General features: G+C 36.6%; 1 protein-coding gene across 1 annotated transcript in view; it reads left to right on the top strand.

The window, feature by feature from the left end:
* poln (DNA polymerase nu) overlaps positions 1-21,013 on the top strand; it is a 44,827-nt gene that overhangs the window by 8,150 nt on the left and 15,664 nt on the right. The window contains exons 10-16 of the mRNA XM_023346681.1: positions 2,331-2,414; positions 2,575-2,670; positions 2,996-3,052; positions 3,256-3,312; positions 5,827-5,892; positions 16,437-16,494; positions 18,546-18,623. Of these exons, the coding sequence (XP_023202449.1) occupies positions 2,331-2,414; positions 2,575-2,670; positions 2,996-3,052; positions 3,256-3,312; positions 5,827-5,892; positions 16,437-16,494; positions 18,546-18,623 (496 nt within the window). The remainder of the gene's footprint in view (positions 1-2,330; positions 2,415-2,574; positions 2,671-2,995; positions 3,053-3,255; positions 3,313-5,826; positions 5,893-16,436; positions 16,495-18,545; positions 18,624-21,013) is intronic.

The raw sequence follows: 21,013 nt of genomic DNA, 5'->3' as shown, positions 1-21,013 counted from the left end.
AGCATCAAATGATGAATCTGCTTTAAAGAACAGTTGTGGTTGTGGGTTATGTATGCTTTATGTTTTTAAGATTTTCTATGTTTAGGCTTTGACCTTTGATGACTTTGCCCTTTCAATGTGTTTGTGTTTTTTTGCTATTCTGGGTGAAGTTTTGGCTACAGAAGCACAGTGTGGAAGATAGTAGGCTTTAAAGAAAGGTTAAACAGTGAGACTTCTGGAGTGTAAAGTGGAAAAATGTAAAATCTGATGAAGGGAAGAAATAAATTTTGGGTTTCCTTCCTCTGTTGGAGGTGAACGTCTTCTGGGATTGTTTTTTTCTCAGAACTAAAAATGAAGTCTGGAAACTATATACAATTTATCACAGTCTGACAAAGACACTGATTGATGTTGTAGATTCAGATCCCTGCAGTCTTTTTTTCAGGCACAGAATCAAACATATGCCCTTAAACTCATTCACATCTGTTGGAAGCACCAGCAGGGGAGTTGTTGTGGAGACAGTCTTGGTATCTTGACTACTAGGACTATAAATAGACTCAATGCTCCTGATTTTCTTTCTCTTTTAAGAGGCTATCTTGCATGAAAGAACATCGCACACACACACTGGCGGAGACACTGATGTTCACAGCTGAGTGTTCGCTTGTCTCTTCGCAATATTCAGTAACGGTGAATGCAGTCAGGTGTGTCCCCACACTGTCGTTTTGGGTTTTCTGTCTGAGCTGTCAGGTTCACCTGTCTGAACATCAAGTCTCTGTTCTGTCAGGGTGTCTCACAGACATGCTCACCTGGTGTTTTGTTTTGCAAGACAGCATCACTAAAATTCAGCAAGACAGGTGTCACTGAACGAGCCCTTCACTATTTGACTGGGCTGTTCAGATCACAGTGGAGATCCTTTTAATTTCTAGTTAATCAGGATAAAAAGGGGAAAATCTGCACTTTGACAGAACAAAAAAGCACTGATTCACAGTTGGCACACATATCTCCTCCAAGCCTGTACTGTCTAAAGGGCTAGCATCTAATATTGATGAGGCAGTCTGGAACCTGCTGCAGGCAGCGAGGGAAACGGAGAGAAAAAGTCCAGTTTTTGGAGTTTGGGTGGATGTTTGCCACCTAGCCTCATTTTGCCCTTTCATTGTCGGCCTTTCTTTGTGTTTGCATCCTTTGTTTGCCACCTCCCGGGGTTCTTACAGAGTCTGGAAAATTCTGGAAAAGTTTGGCATTAACTCTTAGGTTTTTTCCATGTTTGAAAATATGTGGAAAGACAAAGTATAATATAGAGACTTTTAGAGTTTTAGACTTCATATCACTTAAAGTTCTCTAAAAGATGGAACCATCGATCCTCTTATCTACTCTTCCTGCTTGTTGTCCGTTCCTACCCGTCTCTTTTTCTGTTTTTGTTTCTTCAAATAGCATTTGATATGTGTGAAGAGATTGTCTTTCATTCTTGTGCTTTGTTCAGATGATTCCTCTCACTTTTTATTAAAAATAGGTCCCAACACTTTATGTTCCCTGACAGTTCCCCATTTCCCCTAACACTCACAAATCTGTTATTTTCTCTGTGCTGTCTTGTTTTTCATGTGGTCATCCTTTTTGCTTTTTATACTTTTTCTGGTCTATTTTGTGCCTTTGAAGAGCTTAAGAAAAAATCTGCTGTATGTAACCGCCGCACAATCTATGGAGGAATAATATCTAAACAACTTTAAACCCAGCTGTTTGAGTTCATGTTGTATGAGTATGAATTAGTTGACATTACTACATACATTTTTCTGTTCTCTGCTTAGATTTCTTCAATTTCCTCATTCATTTATCACCTTTATCTTTTTCTCAATACAGTTTCATTTCATTTCTCTTAACCTGCACTTTATTACAACAAAGTTGCTGCGTTGCCAAATTGATTATTACCTCAACCAATGCATCATCTTGACGTCTGTGAAGATTTCAGTTTCTGTAGTGTTGTAAAGATATTAAAAGTTGTTTTTGTATCTTACATGCATTTTCTGCTTGACTGAAGTGTGTAGCAGTAAGAGGCTCAACTTAGTTATATAGATTTCAGTGTTAAAAAAAGGTGGAAATGAGGAAAATTTTGCTTAACAAATATTTCTTAAACTTTACCTTAAGGCTCAGTTCCTGGTCAAATGAAATGGATCTCCTACATCTTGTATGATTTAAAAATGTGGTTTTGTACGTGAGCCTATATCAGAGAAAAATGTACAAAAACTTTAAAATGGCTTTATATTCATGGAATGATGAAACAAAACTTTTCAGCTAAAACAAGATTATGCCTTGATTTTTTTGTGTTTTCTTTTCACTAAAAATAATTATGTTTCTGGCAGACTAAACTGAAACAGCTGGAGCAGGAGGCCCACAAAGCAGCTGGGGAAATATTCTTGGTGACCAGCAACGCTCAGCTACGAACAGTAAGTTAAAATTGGACTTCAGTTTGCAGAGAGCTTTGCAAACTGATTCATTAGCGTAAGGTCCTACAAAACATTGAAAGGGTAGATTTAAAATCTGCGCAACTTTTCTGTGAGCTGTGCTTTGTATGTGTGTTTTACTTTCAATATGTAATGTTTGAAGGTACTGTTTGAGAAGCTGCGCTTACAGGAGCGCTGCGAGAACAAGAAGCTTCCCAAGACCATCAACAAACAACAACAGTCAACATCAGAGGCAGCGGTACAGGAAACACACAAACACACACATTCATGTCAGAAAACTGCATGTCTTTACTAATTCATAAAACCTTAGGCTAATTTATTATTCCAATATGAATACATATTTTCATGCACATGAATCATAAAAAGCAAAGATAGCAAACATCTAAATATAAATCACCCCAGCACAAAGTTCTTTATAAAATATGTCCTGTAGTTACAGTACTTCAATACATAGAATTAAAGCAAAATAAAGTGATACATAAAGCGAGAAAGTACAAGGAATACTGCAAATTCACAACAACAACTACTTTTGAAGTTTAATAATTATGATATTCTTGTTGCAGTTGCTGCAGCTCCAGGACCTTCATCCTCTGCCAAAAATCATCCTGGAGTACCGACAGGTCGGCTATGTTAATAAAGTTTACAGTAGTGTCCGTTCTTTTCAAATTTTGAAGTAGTAGGATTATTTTATCTAACTAAAGTCTGTAAGTGGATCCACCTGGCCCTATCTCATTTCTTAAATAAAGTGAATGCATAAACTATGCAGCAGTGGAGCATTTTTGTTTTGGTTGTTTCTAACTGGTTCTTATATTGTTTCTTCCAGGTCCACAAGATGAAGTCTACGTTTGTTGATGGGATTTTGTCATGTATGAAGAGCAAGGTGAGGCAACCACTGGTTTTATGTGGCAAATCTGTTCAATGTCACACCATTTATGGCTATACAACACATTTGCAAAGTTATTTGCTCACTTTTATGCAAAAAAGAAGAAATGCATCTTTTTAACTTTTTGGAAGCTCCAATGCTTTTATTTGAATATTACTTGAAAAATCTTTCCTAACTTTTAAAGGATTAGGCCTCCATCATTATAATGATGTGGTAACTCTAATGCTGTAGACCCGTCTCATAGTATCTATCTCTATGTCAGCTTTATCTATAGTACTTTATAAACAAAGTTTCCCTAAAGAGCTGCATAACAAGATGCAACAAAAACCAAAAGCAGTAAAAAATAAGCTCATAAGAACAATAAAATAAAACAGTGAAGGTAATACAAATACAATTAAAACTAACATAGCACGGTGGTAGATTATTTCTGTAGAACGTAATAAAATAGAGTGATAAAATTAGGATATGATGCTCTGTTGGAGTCTAAAGCTAAGGGCCAGCTTTTTTATGGATTGCTAAATTCCTGCATAATTTAGAAGCAGCAACCCGAGAAGAAGCAGCTACCTCTGCTTTTCTGTTTGGACCTAGAGACATCTAAAGGCAATTTGTTGCTTCACCTCAATGTTTATGTTAATGTAACATGATCCCTGAAATAGGATGTTGTTTGGAAGAAACTTAAAAATCAGCTATAAAGTCCTATAAACATGTGACAAACATGAAGTGGCGTGAGGCCAACTCAATAATATATTTACACTCATGTTCCTGTAAGCAGTGGCACACTGGGGATGCAATAATCTAAATGTATGAATGTAAAAACATGAATAAATCTGCATCTTTAGGATGCAGATTTTCCCCCAGCAGGAAGGTAACACATTAAAAAAAGCTACCCTTGAAAACTTAAGTTGTTTTTAGTGATTTAAAGAGAATTTTTTATGTTTTAACATGTTTATGTTGTGGCTCAAAAATGGTTTATTAGTGGTTTGTTCCCTCAAATACAATGACTTCCACTTTGATAAACTTTAAATTTGTAAACTTTTTAATATTAAGGCAGTTGAATGAAGGTTGAAAAAAAATGAGAATCGTCACTGTTGAAAACCCCCCAAATATACAAAATACCTTTTTTATATTTGGGTAATATTGGCAAACGAAGGGAAGCAATATATTCTGAAAAATATCCCAAATGAAGCATATATAACCCTAACGATAACCCTTTAAAAGAAACAGGGTCTGGGGTAGAGCTGTGAGGAACTCCGAATATAATTGGTGCAGCTTCTGAAACATGACTGTGTGAGCTGCGAAGCTCTTATAAATAAAATTAGACAAATTCAACAAGAACAGTTCCTATAATGCCCCCACAATGTTCCAGCTGTGCCATCAGGTGCCAAAAGCATCACCCAAGTCTAAAAGCACCACAATTATTGAGTTCATGGAGTGAGCTGTTAAATTAAATTATGTAAAAAAAAAGCATTAAAAATTGGCAGTTTCAGTGATGCGGTAGTTTTTGAAGCCAGACTGAAACCTTTCATCAACACTTTCCCCCTCAAGAAATATCTGCACCTTTATAAAAGCCATTTTAACAGAAACCTTAGAAATAAAAGAGATTTTAGAAATAAACCTGAAGGTAGACAGGGTGTAAGCGTGTGCATCCCGAAGTAAGCTTAAAATTTTTTCAGTAAAACAATAAAATAATTTCAAACTCCTCCTTAAATAAACTGGAATGAACTATATCACTGACAATTTGTAATAGCAAAGCAATGAAACCCCATGTATGAGATAATTCCCCAAAGCCGTCGCATTCCTTTCCTGCCAGTGTTGTATTAATTTGTCAGGAAAGTTCTTCATCTGACTGTCTCTTCACATGGGCCTCAGTCAAACCTCACATATGGGAGCAACAGCTTTTGTTTGTCAAATCTGTTGTTGAACCTGCAAAGGCTGCCTGTTTGGCTGATGGTGAAAGTGAATCATTTGGTGGTCTTTTAGCCAGAGCAGGCAGCAAACCCGGACAGAAAAAAACATAAAAGAGACGCATACAAATCCCTTCCTTTACATGTGTGGCTTTATGCAGTGGCAAACCTAACCCGGAATTAGAAAGAAATGAAAGTGGAAACAAACAAAACTACTCAAAATATACAGTAAGTGTGTTTTAACAAAGTTAAAACCTGATGTGTCTTTTGATAAGGCATCTTGTCCAAATATTACCTTTTTTTCTTCAATTTATGTTGCAGTTAAATATATGTTACATCACTTAACGGCAGACTTGATCATTATTATGCTAGAAGTTCTGCTTCTTCGTGTAACTGGATCTACAATTTCCAAATTGTTCAAACTGGGCATGGTTGATGGCCAAAAACACACTAATCTACAAACTGATGGTGGCTTCAGCTGTTCTTCTCAGTTTGAACTGGAAAGCAATAAGCTACATGGAACAGTTCTGGGTCAGACGTCTTCCTGTTTGATTTGATTAGTATCACCTTAACTTTGTGTATGTTTGTGTCCATTTGAATACATCAGAACTACATTTCTTCTACATGGCACCAGACGAGTGCTGTGACTGGGAGAATATCAGCCAAACACCCTGTAAGTACATGGCATCTCTTATGATTCCTCTCTGTCTTCATGTGTTGTTGTCGTCTGACTGAGTGGAGCTTTCCATGATGCTGAATCTCAGCCAGCAGTAGGCTCTTTTCAACTTGCATTGTAGTTGTGAGATCTTGCAGAATATACAAGAAAATATCTTAATATTAAGATATTAAAAGACTTAAATATATGTAGCAATTAGAATGATATAAGGTTTACTTGAAGTCTTTGTTTTTTATGACACAAAAAAATCATTAGTTTTGAACAATTATGTAAATAAAGCAGGGAACATTTTGTACGCTGGAAATGTAATTTTGTTGTCACCTTTTAATAACTTTTCAGAGCTTGTTTCTGAATGTCTATTTTTGTTTTTTAATTGAATAATTAGTTCAAAATATGGTGACAGATGCATATGTTTTTGCTTTTATAAGGAATAAAAAGCTGAGGGTTTCAGTGAGCTGTATTTATGATCCAGACAAGAACAGAAAGTTTTAAAATTACAAATGTGTCTGCGTGTTTCAGAAAGGGAATAATTCAGACTAACAGTGGTGCATTAAAATGCTTTTTATGGAGTCAAGGAAACTGTGCTGTTGAAAAATTCATTATTATTCCTTGAGCAGACACAGACTTGTACATACTTCAAAGAAGTGACAGTTTTAAATAGTTTGAAAAATATTTCCAGCATTGGTGACTGTTCCTTTACCTTACCTACTCCCTCAACCCTCCTAAATTATTTTAGAAATTTGCATACAGAGCCTCCAGAAATGTTAGTAATCTGTGAAAAAGATATGCAGAAAGCCTGAAAATACATTCGTCTTTCGTTGCAGTACCATAATCTCACAGAACACTTTAGGGATCTTGCATTAAATCTTTTAGTGTATTTATTCTCAGTAGAAAAATGTCTATTTACTATAACATCTGTGACTTAAGTATTGAGACCTTTAACAATTAAACTATTTAAGTTAAAAGGTTTACGATTATCAGAGTATCTGGGAAATTTTAATTAATAAATCATGACTTTTTTTTTCATTTAGCTATTAAATTACTCTACCATAAAAGATCAATTAATTTCAAGGCTATTTAAACATCTTTGCAATTTCTGCCAGTTTCAATCAGCGATTGGCACAAAAACCCTCATACCAGCACCAAAAAAAGTGGCTTATATTTCTTTAAATCGACCTTTCAAATATGCACAAAAACACAAATAGAGCAAAATACTTAGAAAATAGTGCATTGCAAGAGATTAAAAAGAACCAAAAAAAGTCCAAGTTCAAGTAGAACTTTGAAAAATCTCCAAGCAGCCTAGAGAAAAGTCACTCTAAACCACTTTACAAATATTACAAGGAAAGTCCAGCGTCTGAGATACAACATACTAAGAAATGTTGGCGCTCTATATTTTATCACAGTACTGAATATCAAGAGACGACTCGGGCACATGCCGTACATCTTTTCTACTTCCACTAGAAAGCCTGACCACTCCTACCTGATATGTGACGATCGATAGCTCATTTCTACATTCCCCAGGTGTCAGGGTCCATTAGTTCCTTCACTTTGTATTTTAGCTCTCATCTGAATGAAATGCACATCTATTTCTGTGTGAAGCTATTGGACTTGTCCAATCTCCCTTTCCAATTCGTGAGCAAAGGAGGTGTAGAGTGAATTGATTGTGCTGCTAGTAAATGATTGATGTGACTGCTGTGGTGTAACACCGCTCTGATTCATCTCCTAAACGCAAATATAGGAATTGATTGATCATCACATTAAGGTTGTTTGCTTAAATGCTTGCATGCAGTAATTTATGTGTAACTGTGTTGATATGAGCAAGTCGGTTTGATCATGGGGAGTGAGGGTTGGGATTTGATTTCTAATGGATTTTATAATAAAATAGAACAGCTGTGCAACTAAATTATCTGTGACCAGATTTACTTAAGAGTCTATGTCTTTTATTTTTTTTTACTAGTTTTTGTTTTTGATTTTATTTTAAATTCTGAGCCCCTGGTAGTTGCATTCAATTCAAGATAAGAAAGGCGCCAATATACAAAAAAAGATTTTGTTCTTTCCCTTCAAATTAGGAACAAAATAATTTTGTAATCCTGAGTCAGAAAGTGTTGTCAACACAGAAACCATTTGTAGGTGAAAAGGAAAACTGTAGAGAATTATTGGATGCTAGATAACATTTTATTTTTCTTTCTTGAAAGATTAAGAAAATCTTGTTGGATCTTAATTTGATTATTACAATAGGTTCAAATAGAGAAGCAGTTTTTAAATTACTACAAATACTATGTGGATCTACCACAGTTGTGAGTAAACGTAAATCTTTGTATGTACAGTTCAATAAAGCACTAAGCAGTAGAAAGCACTGCTTATTGTTTTCAGTTTTTATTTGGAAAACAGAAAAAATCTGTCAATTTAAGAGTTAAACTAAAAAAGAGAGGATGTGCAGCCAGTCCCTACTCACAGATTTAGTTCAGATGCTAATATGAAAATGAGGAGAGTTGAAGTGGGATGTGACTTTCATCTGTTATGAGTATAGTCGAGGTAATCCCAGTCTGCAGTAAAAGCAGAGGAGACATAAAAGCAGCACTGTGAGAAATCTGTTGTGCTGAACAGAGAAAGAAGTAGGTCTGCGCAGAGCTAGCTCATTTTTTGATCTAAAAAATGGAAAATGCCATGCAGTCTGTGTGATCCCCAGTGGTGGTAATACCTGCTGGTGCTGTGCACTTCTTTTTCATTTCCTTTAACATGTTAATCTCTTGTCTGCTATTTTGGTGATTCAGTATATGTTTCTTTCGCAGTTATAAACTTCTAGTATATGATTATTTGTATAACTTTCTATGTAGTTTTTTTCCCCTTTCCTTCTCCTATTCATTCTTTGAGTCCGAAGAAGACAAACATGACACCTAATTCCTCCTTCTGCTAATTTTCTGTCACAAACTCAACAGTATTCTCGCCCCTGAGTCGTTTAAGTAGGATTCCACTGTTTCATTTGTTTAGTTTTTTTTTGTTCTTTGGCAGATTTGCACAATTTGAGGTAATCCCAGTCTGCAACACCTTGGGATTACATTACAGTGGAGATCTGTGACAGATTGATGTACACTGTATAAGAAACATAACTTATTTTTACCTTTCCTGTGTGAGGCTAGTTAAAATTACCAAAATATTATTTTATTGGGGCCTGCCATAGCAATGCAAAGGAAATGCCTTGCCAAGAATGGAAGACACCTATTATTCTGCACCTCAAAATAACTGCTGCTTCCTTTCACCGTTACGGTGGCTCGTACCGCTGTGTACCCCCTCACAATATATATACCAAAATGTGCAGCTAGATCTCGGCATGTGGGCTATTACTTTTGTTGGCATTTCGAGTAACCATGGTGACAAGCCAAATTCAAATCAAAACAAATCCTAACTGACACTGTAAAAAACCCACATCTTTAATATGCTAGCATTAGCATTTTGGCTAATTTTAGCTTACTGAATGGAATAAGTCCATGTTAGTCAACATGGTTGTAATTCTCCACATAGTATTGAGTACAGGTTAGCTAAGCCTAGAATTGTTGCTAATTTTTTGCATCAGAACCCCTGATTTGGGTCCAACTAACGGGCACACTTTGACAGGCCCCGTTTAAATTTCTTCCGAAATTTTACAGTATTACTTGTTATTAATTTGGTGTTAAGTGATGAGGGGTTTTTTCTGGTAACGAACTGCCACAAAGTATACCGGTAAGTAAGATTTTTACTTTTGTGTTGAATTGGTGGTATTATATATGTCTTATAATATATTTACCACCAATGACAATAAAAAAGATAAGATAGGTAGTATTTCAAAAGAGCAGAAGAAATCTTAGGTTTTTTGAACAATAACGATATTTGTTGTTAATCTGTTGCTAAGAGGTAATTCATTTTCTGGTAACCAAGTGCCACGAAGTAAACATCTGATTTTTACTTTTGCAAATATTGCCAACTGTAAATATCTTGTGTCTAAGCAGATAAGCAGTATTTCAAAAGAGCTTATGTTTTATAAACAATAATAATACTTGTTATTAATTTGGTGTTAAGAGATGAGTGTTTTGTTTCTGCTAATGAACTGCCATGAAGTATAACTCAGATTTTTACTTTGGTGTTGAATGTCTGTTTTATATTTACCACCAATGACAAAAAAACAAGCATTTTCACTTTTCTGCCAAATTCACCAAATGCACAATTCTTGTTAAGTAGTATAAGACAAGCGGTATTTCAAAAGAGCAGAAGAAATCTTATGTTTTTTGAACAATAACAATGTTTGTTGTTGTTAGCTGTTGCTAAGAGATGACCACATTCTCTGGTAGCGGATTAGCAGTAGCATTTTTTCTAAAATAAGATATTTAGCCATTTTTATTATTTATTAGCCATGTGTAGCACACTGAAAGCTGGGTTCCAACCGGGCACACTTTGGCAGGCCCCGTTTAAATTTCTTCAGTAATTTTCTAGTATTAATATATTAATGAGGAATCTGAAAAGTGTACCCAAAGATGAACCAGATTTGTTCACAAAAGTTTTTCTTGATATCTTCGCTTTTATTTTTTCCTTTTGATTTTCCCATAACATCACATAAGAAAGAAAAATGTTTCAATTTTTTCCCTTCCTAAAACACAGACACCGATCTGCCTCAGTATTACTTAAATGTTGTAAATTAATCAATCAGAAACTTGCAAAGCATTGAAATCATCATCTGGGCTTTCTCAAATATTTCAAGGGCCTGATAGCAAGAAAATAATAATTTAAAAAGATCTTTAAAATATTCTTATTATTCTGGCATTTAAAAACAATAGAAATAAGTAAAGTGGAACAGGAATATTTTAAATTTTATGTCAGTGAGAAAAGTAAAATGCTATGTATGGTTTTACATAGTGCATGTAAATGTCTGCATTCAACAACCTTTTTGTTGGTCTACAAATTGGATAAGTTACATCTGATAATTCAGTAGGGTCATTAAGGCCAGGATTGATGAGGCTTACTTAATGCTGTCTGCTCACATTGAAATCAGCCAACATTTTTCTCAATGTCTCGTCTGAACAAGACCTCCAATAATTTATGCAAATGGCAAACTTCAATTAATACACAGGGATGTTCTATATTGTATTCAATTTTAGGGTTCAGTATTTTGCAGTAGCTCATTTGGACAAGTTGACAGAAGTATGTGTTGATAAAAAACCCCACAAGCTTCCTTTTAATGAACCGCTCATTTTAACTAAAGCGCCTAAAGACCAGAAGTCTTTCTGTGGGCTGAGCAGATGGATTTTAGTGGGTGCGGTGTGTGTTGGTGTTGCTAATTCGTGCGTGCATACTTGTTTGTGTGCATAGTGTGTGATGAGTTATTAAAGTGGCACTGTGTAGATTGAATTACCCCACACCAACTGAGGGATTCAGTTAACCCCATCTGTTTAGCAGGAAAATGCACTTCTGAGAATCCATCTCAGTCTCACTGCGGACCTGATTTGTGTCACATATATATTCATGGTGATGCAGGGGAAAATTTATAGTAACCCTTTTACTCAGTTTGTGGTCACAGATGGAGTGTAGTCATTACTAGATCCACTAATGCATCTATCTTAACCCATCAATTCTTGTGTGCATACTTGTTTGGATATGCAAACAAGTATGCACCTAAAATTACAAAAAGATGCTTTGAAGCTTGTGGCAAAATGCAAAATATTTTGTAGAGTGTGGATATTTTTTTAATGCAGTGTCTCTTGCATTTTAGAATACCTCCTTATAATGTATAGGGAATCAGTGCTTAGATCATACTTACTGGAAAGCATGTTTTATTAAATAACATGCATTCAAAATCAAGTTGTAAATGAGCAAAAACAAAACTCGTCTTTTTGAGCACATTGTTTTGTCTGTGGATGATACAAAAAATATAAATAATAACAAACTAGATCAACTTTGGAGAAATCTTGAGCAAAATCCACATTGAACAGAGAAAAAACGAGCACTTTGTGATTCAGTTGAGCATCTCATTATGGCTAATTTGCACACTCATTAGCACAGGAACAATATCACCTGTGGTTTCTCTATTTGCCTTCTACCTGCAAATGATTCTAATTTCCCCAAGCTGCCATGAATATTCCAGCCAGAACAGACTCAAAATCGCTATTCTTCACTTCGTCAGCGCAAGCAGATGGTTTGAAATGATGGATCATTAGTTTGGCTTTTTGGGGAAGCCAGTCGCTGCGTCATTAGACCATTGTGAGCTGTTATTAGGGGAAAAGAGGGAATAACATATGCAAAAACAATGGCTGTTAAAAACCTGTAATAAGGTGCTGATTACTGCCAGAGGTGGAAAGGCAGCTTACAAAACACCAAACACATCTGCATGATTAAGAGGCTATTTCAACACACACACACACACACACGAGGCAGCAACTTACGCCATTGTGTTTGGCAGTCATAGCTCAGACACTTTACCGAGCACCATGTGTTCGAGTGCATCTTTCCGACGGGCTAATGAAGTGTTTCTGGCGTTTCTGTAAAACAGAGGGTAATGCTTTCAACAAGTATAGATGTTAGCGCCGTACATCTGAGACACTGATGTAACTGGAGGGAAGATGAGAGCATCAAATGTGTAAATAACGTGAGTGTGTGTGTCTTCTGGCTTGGGGTGTGTTAAAAATGTTGAAATGTTTGTGCATTTCTGCAGATATGTTTGTTGTGGTGAAGTAATTGAGTGTGCATTGCACCCTAAATGGAAAGATATGAAATAATTTCTTCACACAAAAGCGTGAGAATGAAAAACATAAATGATCAATTTTTTTTTTTCACGCTGTTTTCCTTTTTCATTAAGCGTACTAAAATTTTACTAAAATTTAATCAGTTGTTATTCAATATGGAGGCTAAAGTGTTTCAAATGTCTTAATTAAACCATCAGCATCTCATCAGGTTCTAATTTTTTTTGATTCAGGTGTGTTGAACCACCTGAAACCGTGCCGGACTTTTCACACGTTACTCTAGATCAGGGGTGCCCAAGTCCAATTCCCTAAAGCTACTGTCCACCAAACTTTTTATTCATCCCTCCTCTAACATTCCTGAGTCACGGCTGAATTCCCCCATCAGCATTCAGTCATTCAGCTGAATGCTGATGACAGGAGGTGTGTTGATGAAGGAATGTAAAAGTTACAGGATGGCAGCTCTTGAGGACTGGACTTGCTGACACTCCTAATATAGATCAGCCGCAGTCTGGGGACCACTCATTCCACAAGCTTTTCTAGAGGATTTAGTTTTGCGGACTGAGATGGCAATAGAAGGTGGTTAATGTGGTGTCTGATGAACCATTTCTGTAGCAATTTTTACAAAAACATGTCCATGTACCTCACAGCGTGACATAACCTCCTCTTTGCCTCGCTCTGGGTATGACTGCTTTCTCACATGTTTATTCTGTTTCAAACAGCATCCTCCTGCGTTGTTTGCTGTTGAAAACTCAATCTTAATCTCAATTTTACAAAATACACAAGTTAAAATACCAATAAGACAATTACATTTGGTTGGACTGAAAAATGCTTTTCCAGCCATTGTGCTATTAAACAACAAGTTGTGGTGCAGATAGTGTCAAATAGTTGCTATGGAGATTTAATGACCCCAAGATGCCCTTTTCTTCAGGTCTCTGCCAGTGGGCTTTGTAGATATTTTTTTTCCTTCCCTACCATCCTGTTTACTTTGCACAGTAACAAGATAAATCCAGGCCCTTAAACAGTTTAGAGGACAAAAAGCCGTGAGCCTTTGTCTAATGCCATATTACCCCAGGGAAACAGAAAGTTGTGGATTGCTAATTAGATTACTTAGTAGCATGAAGTCTAAATTAGAAACAATGCTTTAGCTCAATTTATTTTAAATTCTTTATTAAGAGTACTAATAACATTTTTTCCACTGGTGAGTTTGTAAAAAACAAACAAGCTTTTCCTTATGTAGGATTTTTTTCTGCTCTCAATATGTGTACTCAATCTAAACGTTTTTCTTAATTTTCCCCTTTGTGAATGTGCTGCTTCTTTAAAGGAAGAATTTGTGGGAAGACTTTTTCACACATCTTTGTCAGAGGTGCCAGTAAATTAGTCCATGTCTATATATAGTTCTAATCAGTGTTGATGTCTGTGACCTTGGACATTTCTGCATTGACTGGATTGGTTTGTCCATAAATAACGTTATATTTATGGACAAATCATATGTATGTGTATATACTTGTGAGAGATTTATATTTCACCAACAGTTCGATACAAAATCCCACACTTAGCTTGTTTGCTGAGCAAACTTACCTTTTATGTTAATTTTAAATGCCTTCTTTTTCTCTCTACATACATACACTGTAGTCTCCATTTGGATTGTTTGATTGTGTTTCTTTTCATTGTGTCTTTGATTTCTTCTTCATCTCATCGTCCTTCTCCTTTATTTGAACTTCCAATCTCAATGTGTTTTTGTTTGCGTTTGCATCGTTGCTGTCTGATATTCAGATCATATTGTGCATTTGAGACCGTGAGATGCGTAATGAACCCAAACACAGAACACTCACATCATCTTGCCTTGCCATAATCAAACGAGTTCAGCCAAAAATAGAAGCTTTTATCCTGAAGAACTGAATGTCTGAGTTGACTGCCTTGCAGGTAATTTACTCTGGTCTACATCTTGGATGTAGTCTGAATGTATGTATTCCCATTGATTTACGTTCTTGTCGCTGTGCAACACAAGTGGAGAAGTTATTTCTTACATACTGAATCACTTGTTAAATCACAGGACTGAAAATCCATACAGCCCAACGCTCACAAACCTGTAGTGCCTTTCAACAGAACCCGAATGTGTGTGAGTGTGTTTATTTCTTTTGTGCTTCACAGCGGTATTTGATGCCCAGTCGTTCCACATCCTACTTCTCTGTTGTCTTTATTGGCACGCACTTTCTGCCCCGTCTAGTAAATAATGAATAGGTAGTGGAAGCAAGAACATGTTTCTTCTTCTGGATCTCACACATTTTTGATGCCTTTGCTCCCACTATATATTCAAACTGAAGAGGTGGATTTACACCATGAAGAAAAACACAGTTTTGCTTTTACCTATGTGGTCTCTGTGCCTATAAGACTTTTTTTTTCTCAGGTTTCTTAATCTATATTAATCTGTCATGAGTCTGATCGGGTGTATTCACACAGGTTTAGATGTCCTTCCCGTCTTTGAAAGTGACCCTAAGCATCCTAACATCACTTTATATCCCCATTCTCTTGCTTTTCGTGGGTGTGTGTGTGGGTATGTGTGTGCGTGCATGTGTGTCAGGGTTATTTGAAAGGGTGGATAAAATGGGATTAACAGGGATTGAAGTGAAAGTGCTGAGTTTGAACTAGTTCTTTTTCTGCAGTGCATCAAACTGGGGGCATGCTTGAACATTTATGTGCAACAGAAGCTTTATCATTTTAGTTCTTTATCCTTCTGTTTAGAAGAAATCCTTAAAAAGGCGTTGAATGTTTTAACAAGAACTCAGATTGCTTGTTGGGTCCAGGTACATTTAAAGAAATAGCTTTATATAATTATTGTACCCTTTTCCTCTGTTGGTTGTTCTAATCTCCATTTAAGCCGGAGTACTCTGAAATTTGTCTGAGTGTGAGAGCTGATCAACCTTTGAGTGACCTCATGCTTATAAATGGAGTTACATTACCTCTTGACTGTACAGAAGAATAGGAGTAGACTGGATTAGATTGTGCAAATTATTTCGTGTCAAAGCATTTAGAAAAAAAAGACACGAACCAAAGGAGACATGCGACTTCTTTGCTTCAAAGTTTGTGGCATTTAATTAATGTTGTAAAATTGTCTAAATAGACTTCTAATCTGAGTCCACGCCAGGGCTTTTCGAAATGTGGGGCGTGTCAGAATAAACCAGAAAAAGTAACTGCGGACATTTAACCAACTTCACAAAGCTTCTTCACCAGAGACAAAATGGGTAAATTTTAATACCTTAAAGCTATGGTGAGTAAGAAGACTGAGTCTGGGCCAAACAAAATGTAAAGGAAGAAGGAAGTATGGTGATTATTATTTAATGTTGGGATTTTAATAGGTTGGATCTGAAGATGCTGCACTGCCAGTGTTGTCTGCTAACAGTAGTTGATACTTTTAACACCTAATATCAGGATGTGCATATTTATTAGCCATTTTCTTTCCTTCAGGCAAATTGATCCAAATAAAAAATTTAACTCACTCTAAAAAATAATAAATTTAGCAAGTAGAAATATTTTTGCTAATCAAACTGCTTTTAAACAGGAAACGTTTATTCTGATTGGATATCAGACAGTTGGTAAAATTACATAACACCCGCCTTTATTCACACTTGATCCTTCTAATATATTTAATTGTTTCCTTACTGTGTTAATAGAGCTTAATGAGGATGTCTGCAGTTCTAGACAGCTGACCTTTGAATTCTCATGTAGACCTAGATTAGTTTCAACTGCAGAATAAGGTAGCTTAATAAAAATGTGCTCAGATGTGGAGCTGTTACCTCTATTTGACTGATAAAGTGTTTTTCTCCTCTGAACTAGAACTTCCAAGCCTTGCCAAGGCAGCCGCTTCAAATCAGCCAGAACCAGTACATTCAAGGTAAGGCACTGTCATTCCTATTCACACACATCCACACAGAGGAACATCCCGAGCACACATTTCAGAGGATGAGGGTGTGATAAATGTTCAGGTGTGTGGCTGTGTGTGGGTGAGGCAGAGATCTCCTGAGGTGTGCAGAAACTGATGAGCAGGGAGCCAGCAAAGAGGGTTTATGAGGATAATAAAAGCCTACAGCCGCAGTCTACAGGGTCCCCTGCTAAAAACTCTCAACGGCGTCTCATACTTGTCTGCCTCCCTCCAGCGTGGCCTTCGATTTACTCATTGGAAGTTTTAAAACCACTCAGCTGCGTACAGTAATTGTCTAAAATTGCAGGCTTAGGTAATCTGATGACTCAGCACCAAATATAACAATAAAGAAGCCCAGAATATCCATGAGGCTAGGATGATCACTCTTAGCTTCGAATAATTTTCTCATTATCTTATCTTTTGTTTGATAATAGGTTAATTTACCATATCTGATATATGTAATTATCTAATAGGGACATAGGTTGATTATATGTCTAACATTCAGAAGTAATGGCTAATACAGAATAAACTACATTTATGGCATCTAGAAAACTGCAGATATTTTTATAGGACAGAAATGTTGAGCCTGTTCTTGACAGGCTCTACTGTGAGAAGCTGTACAACAGCAGGGAGCAAGTGGGAGGGTATTAGCAGTGCATACACTAGCATTATTGACAGTGCTAAGACCCTCCTCCTGGCTCTGATTGGTTGTTTCTCAATATGAAACAACCAGTAAGACCAAAGGAAGAAGGTAGAAGAGTCAGATTTTTTCCACAGATTATCTGTATAATCTTATACTGTCAGGACATAGTGACAGTTTTAAGAAATATGTGGGGAAAAAACCCATATTTTTATAAAAGTTATGTACTTCGGGCTAAAAGTGAGGGAGATGTGATCTGAGTCAGGAAATAGCTACTCACCCAGCTGCTAGATGGGCTGGATGAGGAACAGTGTGCATCTTTTAACCAATATTAACAAAATATAATTCACTCTTAGAGAACTGTAGGAACTGGTTCAGTTGCGATTCAGCTATGGCAATTAATTAAAAATCTATATATATCATTATGGGGCCTGACTTATTTGGCATATTTTAACTAACATGATAAAATATATTTTCAATAGAATAGAATAGAATTCAACTTTATTGTCATTGCACTGTCACAAGTACAAGCAACGAGATGTAGTTTGCATCTGTCCAGAAGTGCTCTATGAGATATAAATATTTATTTACGGATGTACAAGACTGACTTACAGAATGATGATGTAGCTGAAACATACAGTCTATCAATAGCCAGTCTGAATCTGCTTGACAGCTTGACAGATGAGCTGCTTCTAATTAAGAACAATGTTAATTAGTTTCTATAAACTCCTGTTATGCGGAGGATGTCATATGAATAAAACTTCACCCCACTGGTTGACAGCGCAAATGAAAAACAAGAGAGCAGAAATTGGTCGGTGTGTGGAACAACAGAATATGTCCATCTATCTGCTGAATTGACCTGCAGAAGGAGGACACTGTCATGTTACCGCTCTAAGCCCGATCTCAGCACGTCTCTGACTCTGATTCTCAGGGCTCTCTGTCATCAGTCCTCCACTGCTGTCATCCCTTCTTCTTTCTCTATCCGTTATCACGTTGATCTTAGAAGGAGAGGTTTAGACAGCGATCACAACAGTTTCGTACAGTTCTACTTTTATATGTTCACACCTCTGTGTGTGGCCATGTTTTTGATGTCAACAGCTCTCTGCTGATTTATGTGGTTGCAACAGCACACACAGTTTGCTTAGTTATGGTCCGAGATTAGACCAAGTTAACCACTTTAAAAAGCGTTTTTAATTGTAAAAGGTCTTCCGTCTTTCTTGGACTGATAAACAATAACTGCTATAAATGTATGGGCTGTTATGTTGCTTATAAAGCTAACCTTGCAATAAGTTACCCGATGTTGTTTTTAGACTATATATGTCTCAGGTAGCGTTCGATTTGCTGGTGTCACTCTCATTAAGTGATGTTTGTTTGATCTTCACAGGAAAGGAGGAGGAGGTTGTGACGATTCATCCTCGAGACATGTTCATTGCCCGGGAGGGCTGGACTTTTCTTGCTGCGGGTAGGAAAATATTTTGTTGTGTAACATATTTCAATGTCATTTTTATCTTGCAGTACGTGCTGTGCATTTATTACAGAGCAATAAGCCTGAAATAATGTTTTGAAATATGATCTATTCTTGATTAAATATTCAATCAACACACAAAGTTGTTCCCTATGTCAGTTGTTTACAGGGCGTAAATTGTAAAGCAACACCCATTATCCACCTACTAAAACAATAGGACTGAGGTATCACATTCTCTGACCACTGCAATGAAAAGAGTCAAATTTCACTGTTTGATAAAAGAAAGAAAATTACATGAGCTGGAAGATGGAAGGTAGGAAGATGAGTGGTGTGTACTTACAGTGCCAAGTGGCTGTGATTCTTAATTGTCTGTGGACCAGTAGGTAGATTGCATAATTAGTAGTTCTGGTTTGGGAGTTAATGGCTGAATATTTTGACTGTAAGGTTAATCTGAGTTCTGATTCTTTGAGAGAAGTTCTTGTGAGCTTATTCTGGTGAAATATGTCCGGTGTTTGCCGTTCACCCTTTATTTACTTTACTTTACTTTTACTTTAAAAAGAAAGATTTAGTTTCACCCTAAAAGTCCTCCTGTCCCGACGTGGCCTCTGTTTGGAAAAAGTCATTTAAGTCTTTGTCGCTCGCCTGTGTTGCACCAGCCAAGGGAGCACGCTGGGACACTGTCAGCCTGGAAAAGGTTTGTCTGCTGCTGGGTGTCTGCTGGGCCTGACAGAGTCACACTCTTACATAACCAGACAGATAAAACAGGGTTAGCTGCAGGATAGGAGGGAGGATGCCACATATGCGCACACTGAGTTTGGACACAGTTGCATTGTCATTCCAGCAGGCATAGTCATGTCCTCAAAAGCACAGACACAAACACACGACCGCTTGGGTTTAGAGGAGACAAGCCTGTCATAGGAATTAGGATTTTCCCTCAAAGAAATGCTGCCTTCATGTTCAGTCCAAACTGTTGTTCAGATCCGTTCTCTTGCCTGTTTTAGACTTTAACACTACAGATATTGAGGTGTTCATGGTCTTTACAAATCCAAACATCCAAAACCTCATTCAGCATGATAAAGTTTGTGTTACTAATGATGAAGCAAACTTTTAAAACATTCTCCCTGTGTTCCTGCAGGCGGTGTGTTTGTGTTTGTTTATTTTTTAATTGTCTGAACTCAGATATTTTCTGTTCTCTGTGTGGGAGATTTTGAGAGAGAAAAAACCCCAGAGTGTACCCAGAGTGAGAACAAAGGTATTGCGTGTCCCCTGTGGATTCCTTCAAAATCACGTGGTTTTGGTCCCGAGAAGAGATGAGCACATGCAAGCGTCCTGAGCAGCCTAATGCATAGAGCCATAGCCAGAGGACAACCAACAACAACATGCTTAAGATATACGCATCTGACACATAGCAAGATTCTCATCTAATTTAACCACCAACTCTGTTAATAATAGCACATCTCTTCATTCTTTTTGACACGAATGTACACCTACAAAGTTTTCAGATCGTTGTGAATGCTACTTTCATTCAGTCTTTTTCTTGCTGTTGAATCAACACTGATTTTCCCGCTGATTCATGCTTTCTCCAGAATAGTAAAGGTTGGTTCACTTAAATTTCAGTCTTGTAGATATTTTTTTGTAACACTTGCTAGTGTGACACATTTCAGTAAATGTCCCTCATCTGTAAATTTATTTCTTAAGAATACGTGACAGGGACTAACCAGGCCTAGGTGAGGCTACTCATATTTAACTTTCAGCTTTCCCCCCAAAATAAAATGTGATTAAAAATGAATTTGTGTTTCAAATCCTTTTTTTCTTTTCACTGAACAACCATGCTCCAAGAGTTGCTCACAACATTTTCTTAAATAGCCCCCTCTCACAGAGACTTACTTACATCTTCTGACAACTAGCCCAACTCATAACATTTTAACAAACTCAGACATTACTCCATTTCTGCTCAAGCAAACCAAAAGGTTTTGAACAGTACAACCATGTCAAATAATGAGACCATGTATCTTTAATGTATGTAGTAGAAATATTGCTGCTGTTGTAGGCAGAAAACAAAAAGAAATTTAGCTGAGAATAAAATGTAGGATGAGTTTAAGAATATTGTTTACCATGGAAAAGTCTTGACCAAATAGCTTATTCCCATGTAACTTTTAATGTCAAGAAATCTTTGCTATATAACTTATGTACAACTAAATGCATTTATTTTTATTTACATATAAGGACATGATGAAAGTAATTTGGTCATCGTAAGTCTTAAAATGTGGTCTGTACAGACGAGATTAGTGTGTCATCTAGAAAATCAAACCAGAATATTGAAGCAATGTGTGGAAAAACTAAACTCAGTAAATTGTCAGTTTGCTTTTAGAAGCAGTAACTTGACT

The sequence above is a fragment of the Xiphophorus maculatus genome, chromosome 14 (genome assembly GCF_002775205.1).
Source record: "Xiphophorus maculatus strain JP 163 A chromosome 14, X_maculatus-5.0-male, whole genome shotgun sequence".
NCBI classification, from domain to species: Eukaryota; Metazoa; Chordata; class Actinopteri; order Cyprinodontiformes; family Poeciliidae; genus Xiphophorus; species Xiphophorus maculatus.
The sequence above is the reverse complement of the archived record's forward strand: the minus strand, read 5'-3'. Positions and strand labels throughout refer to the sequence as shown.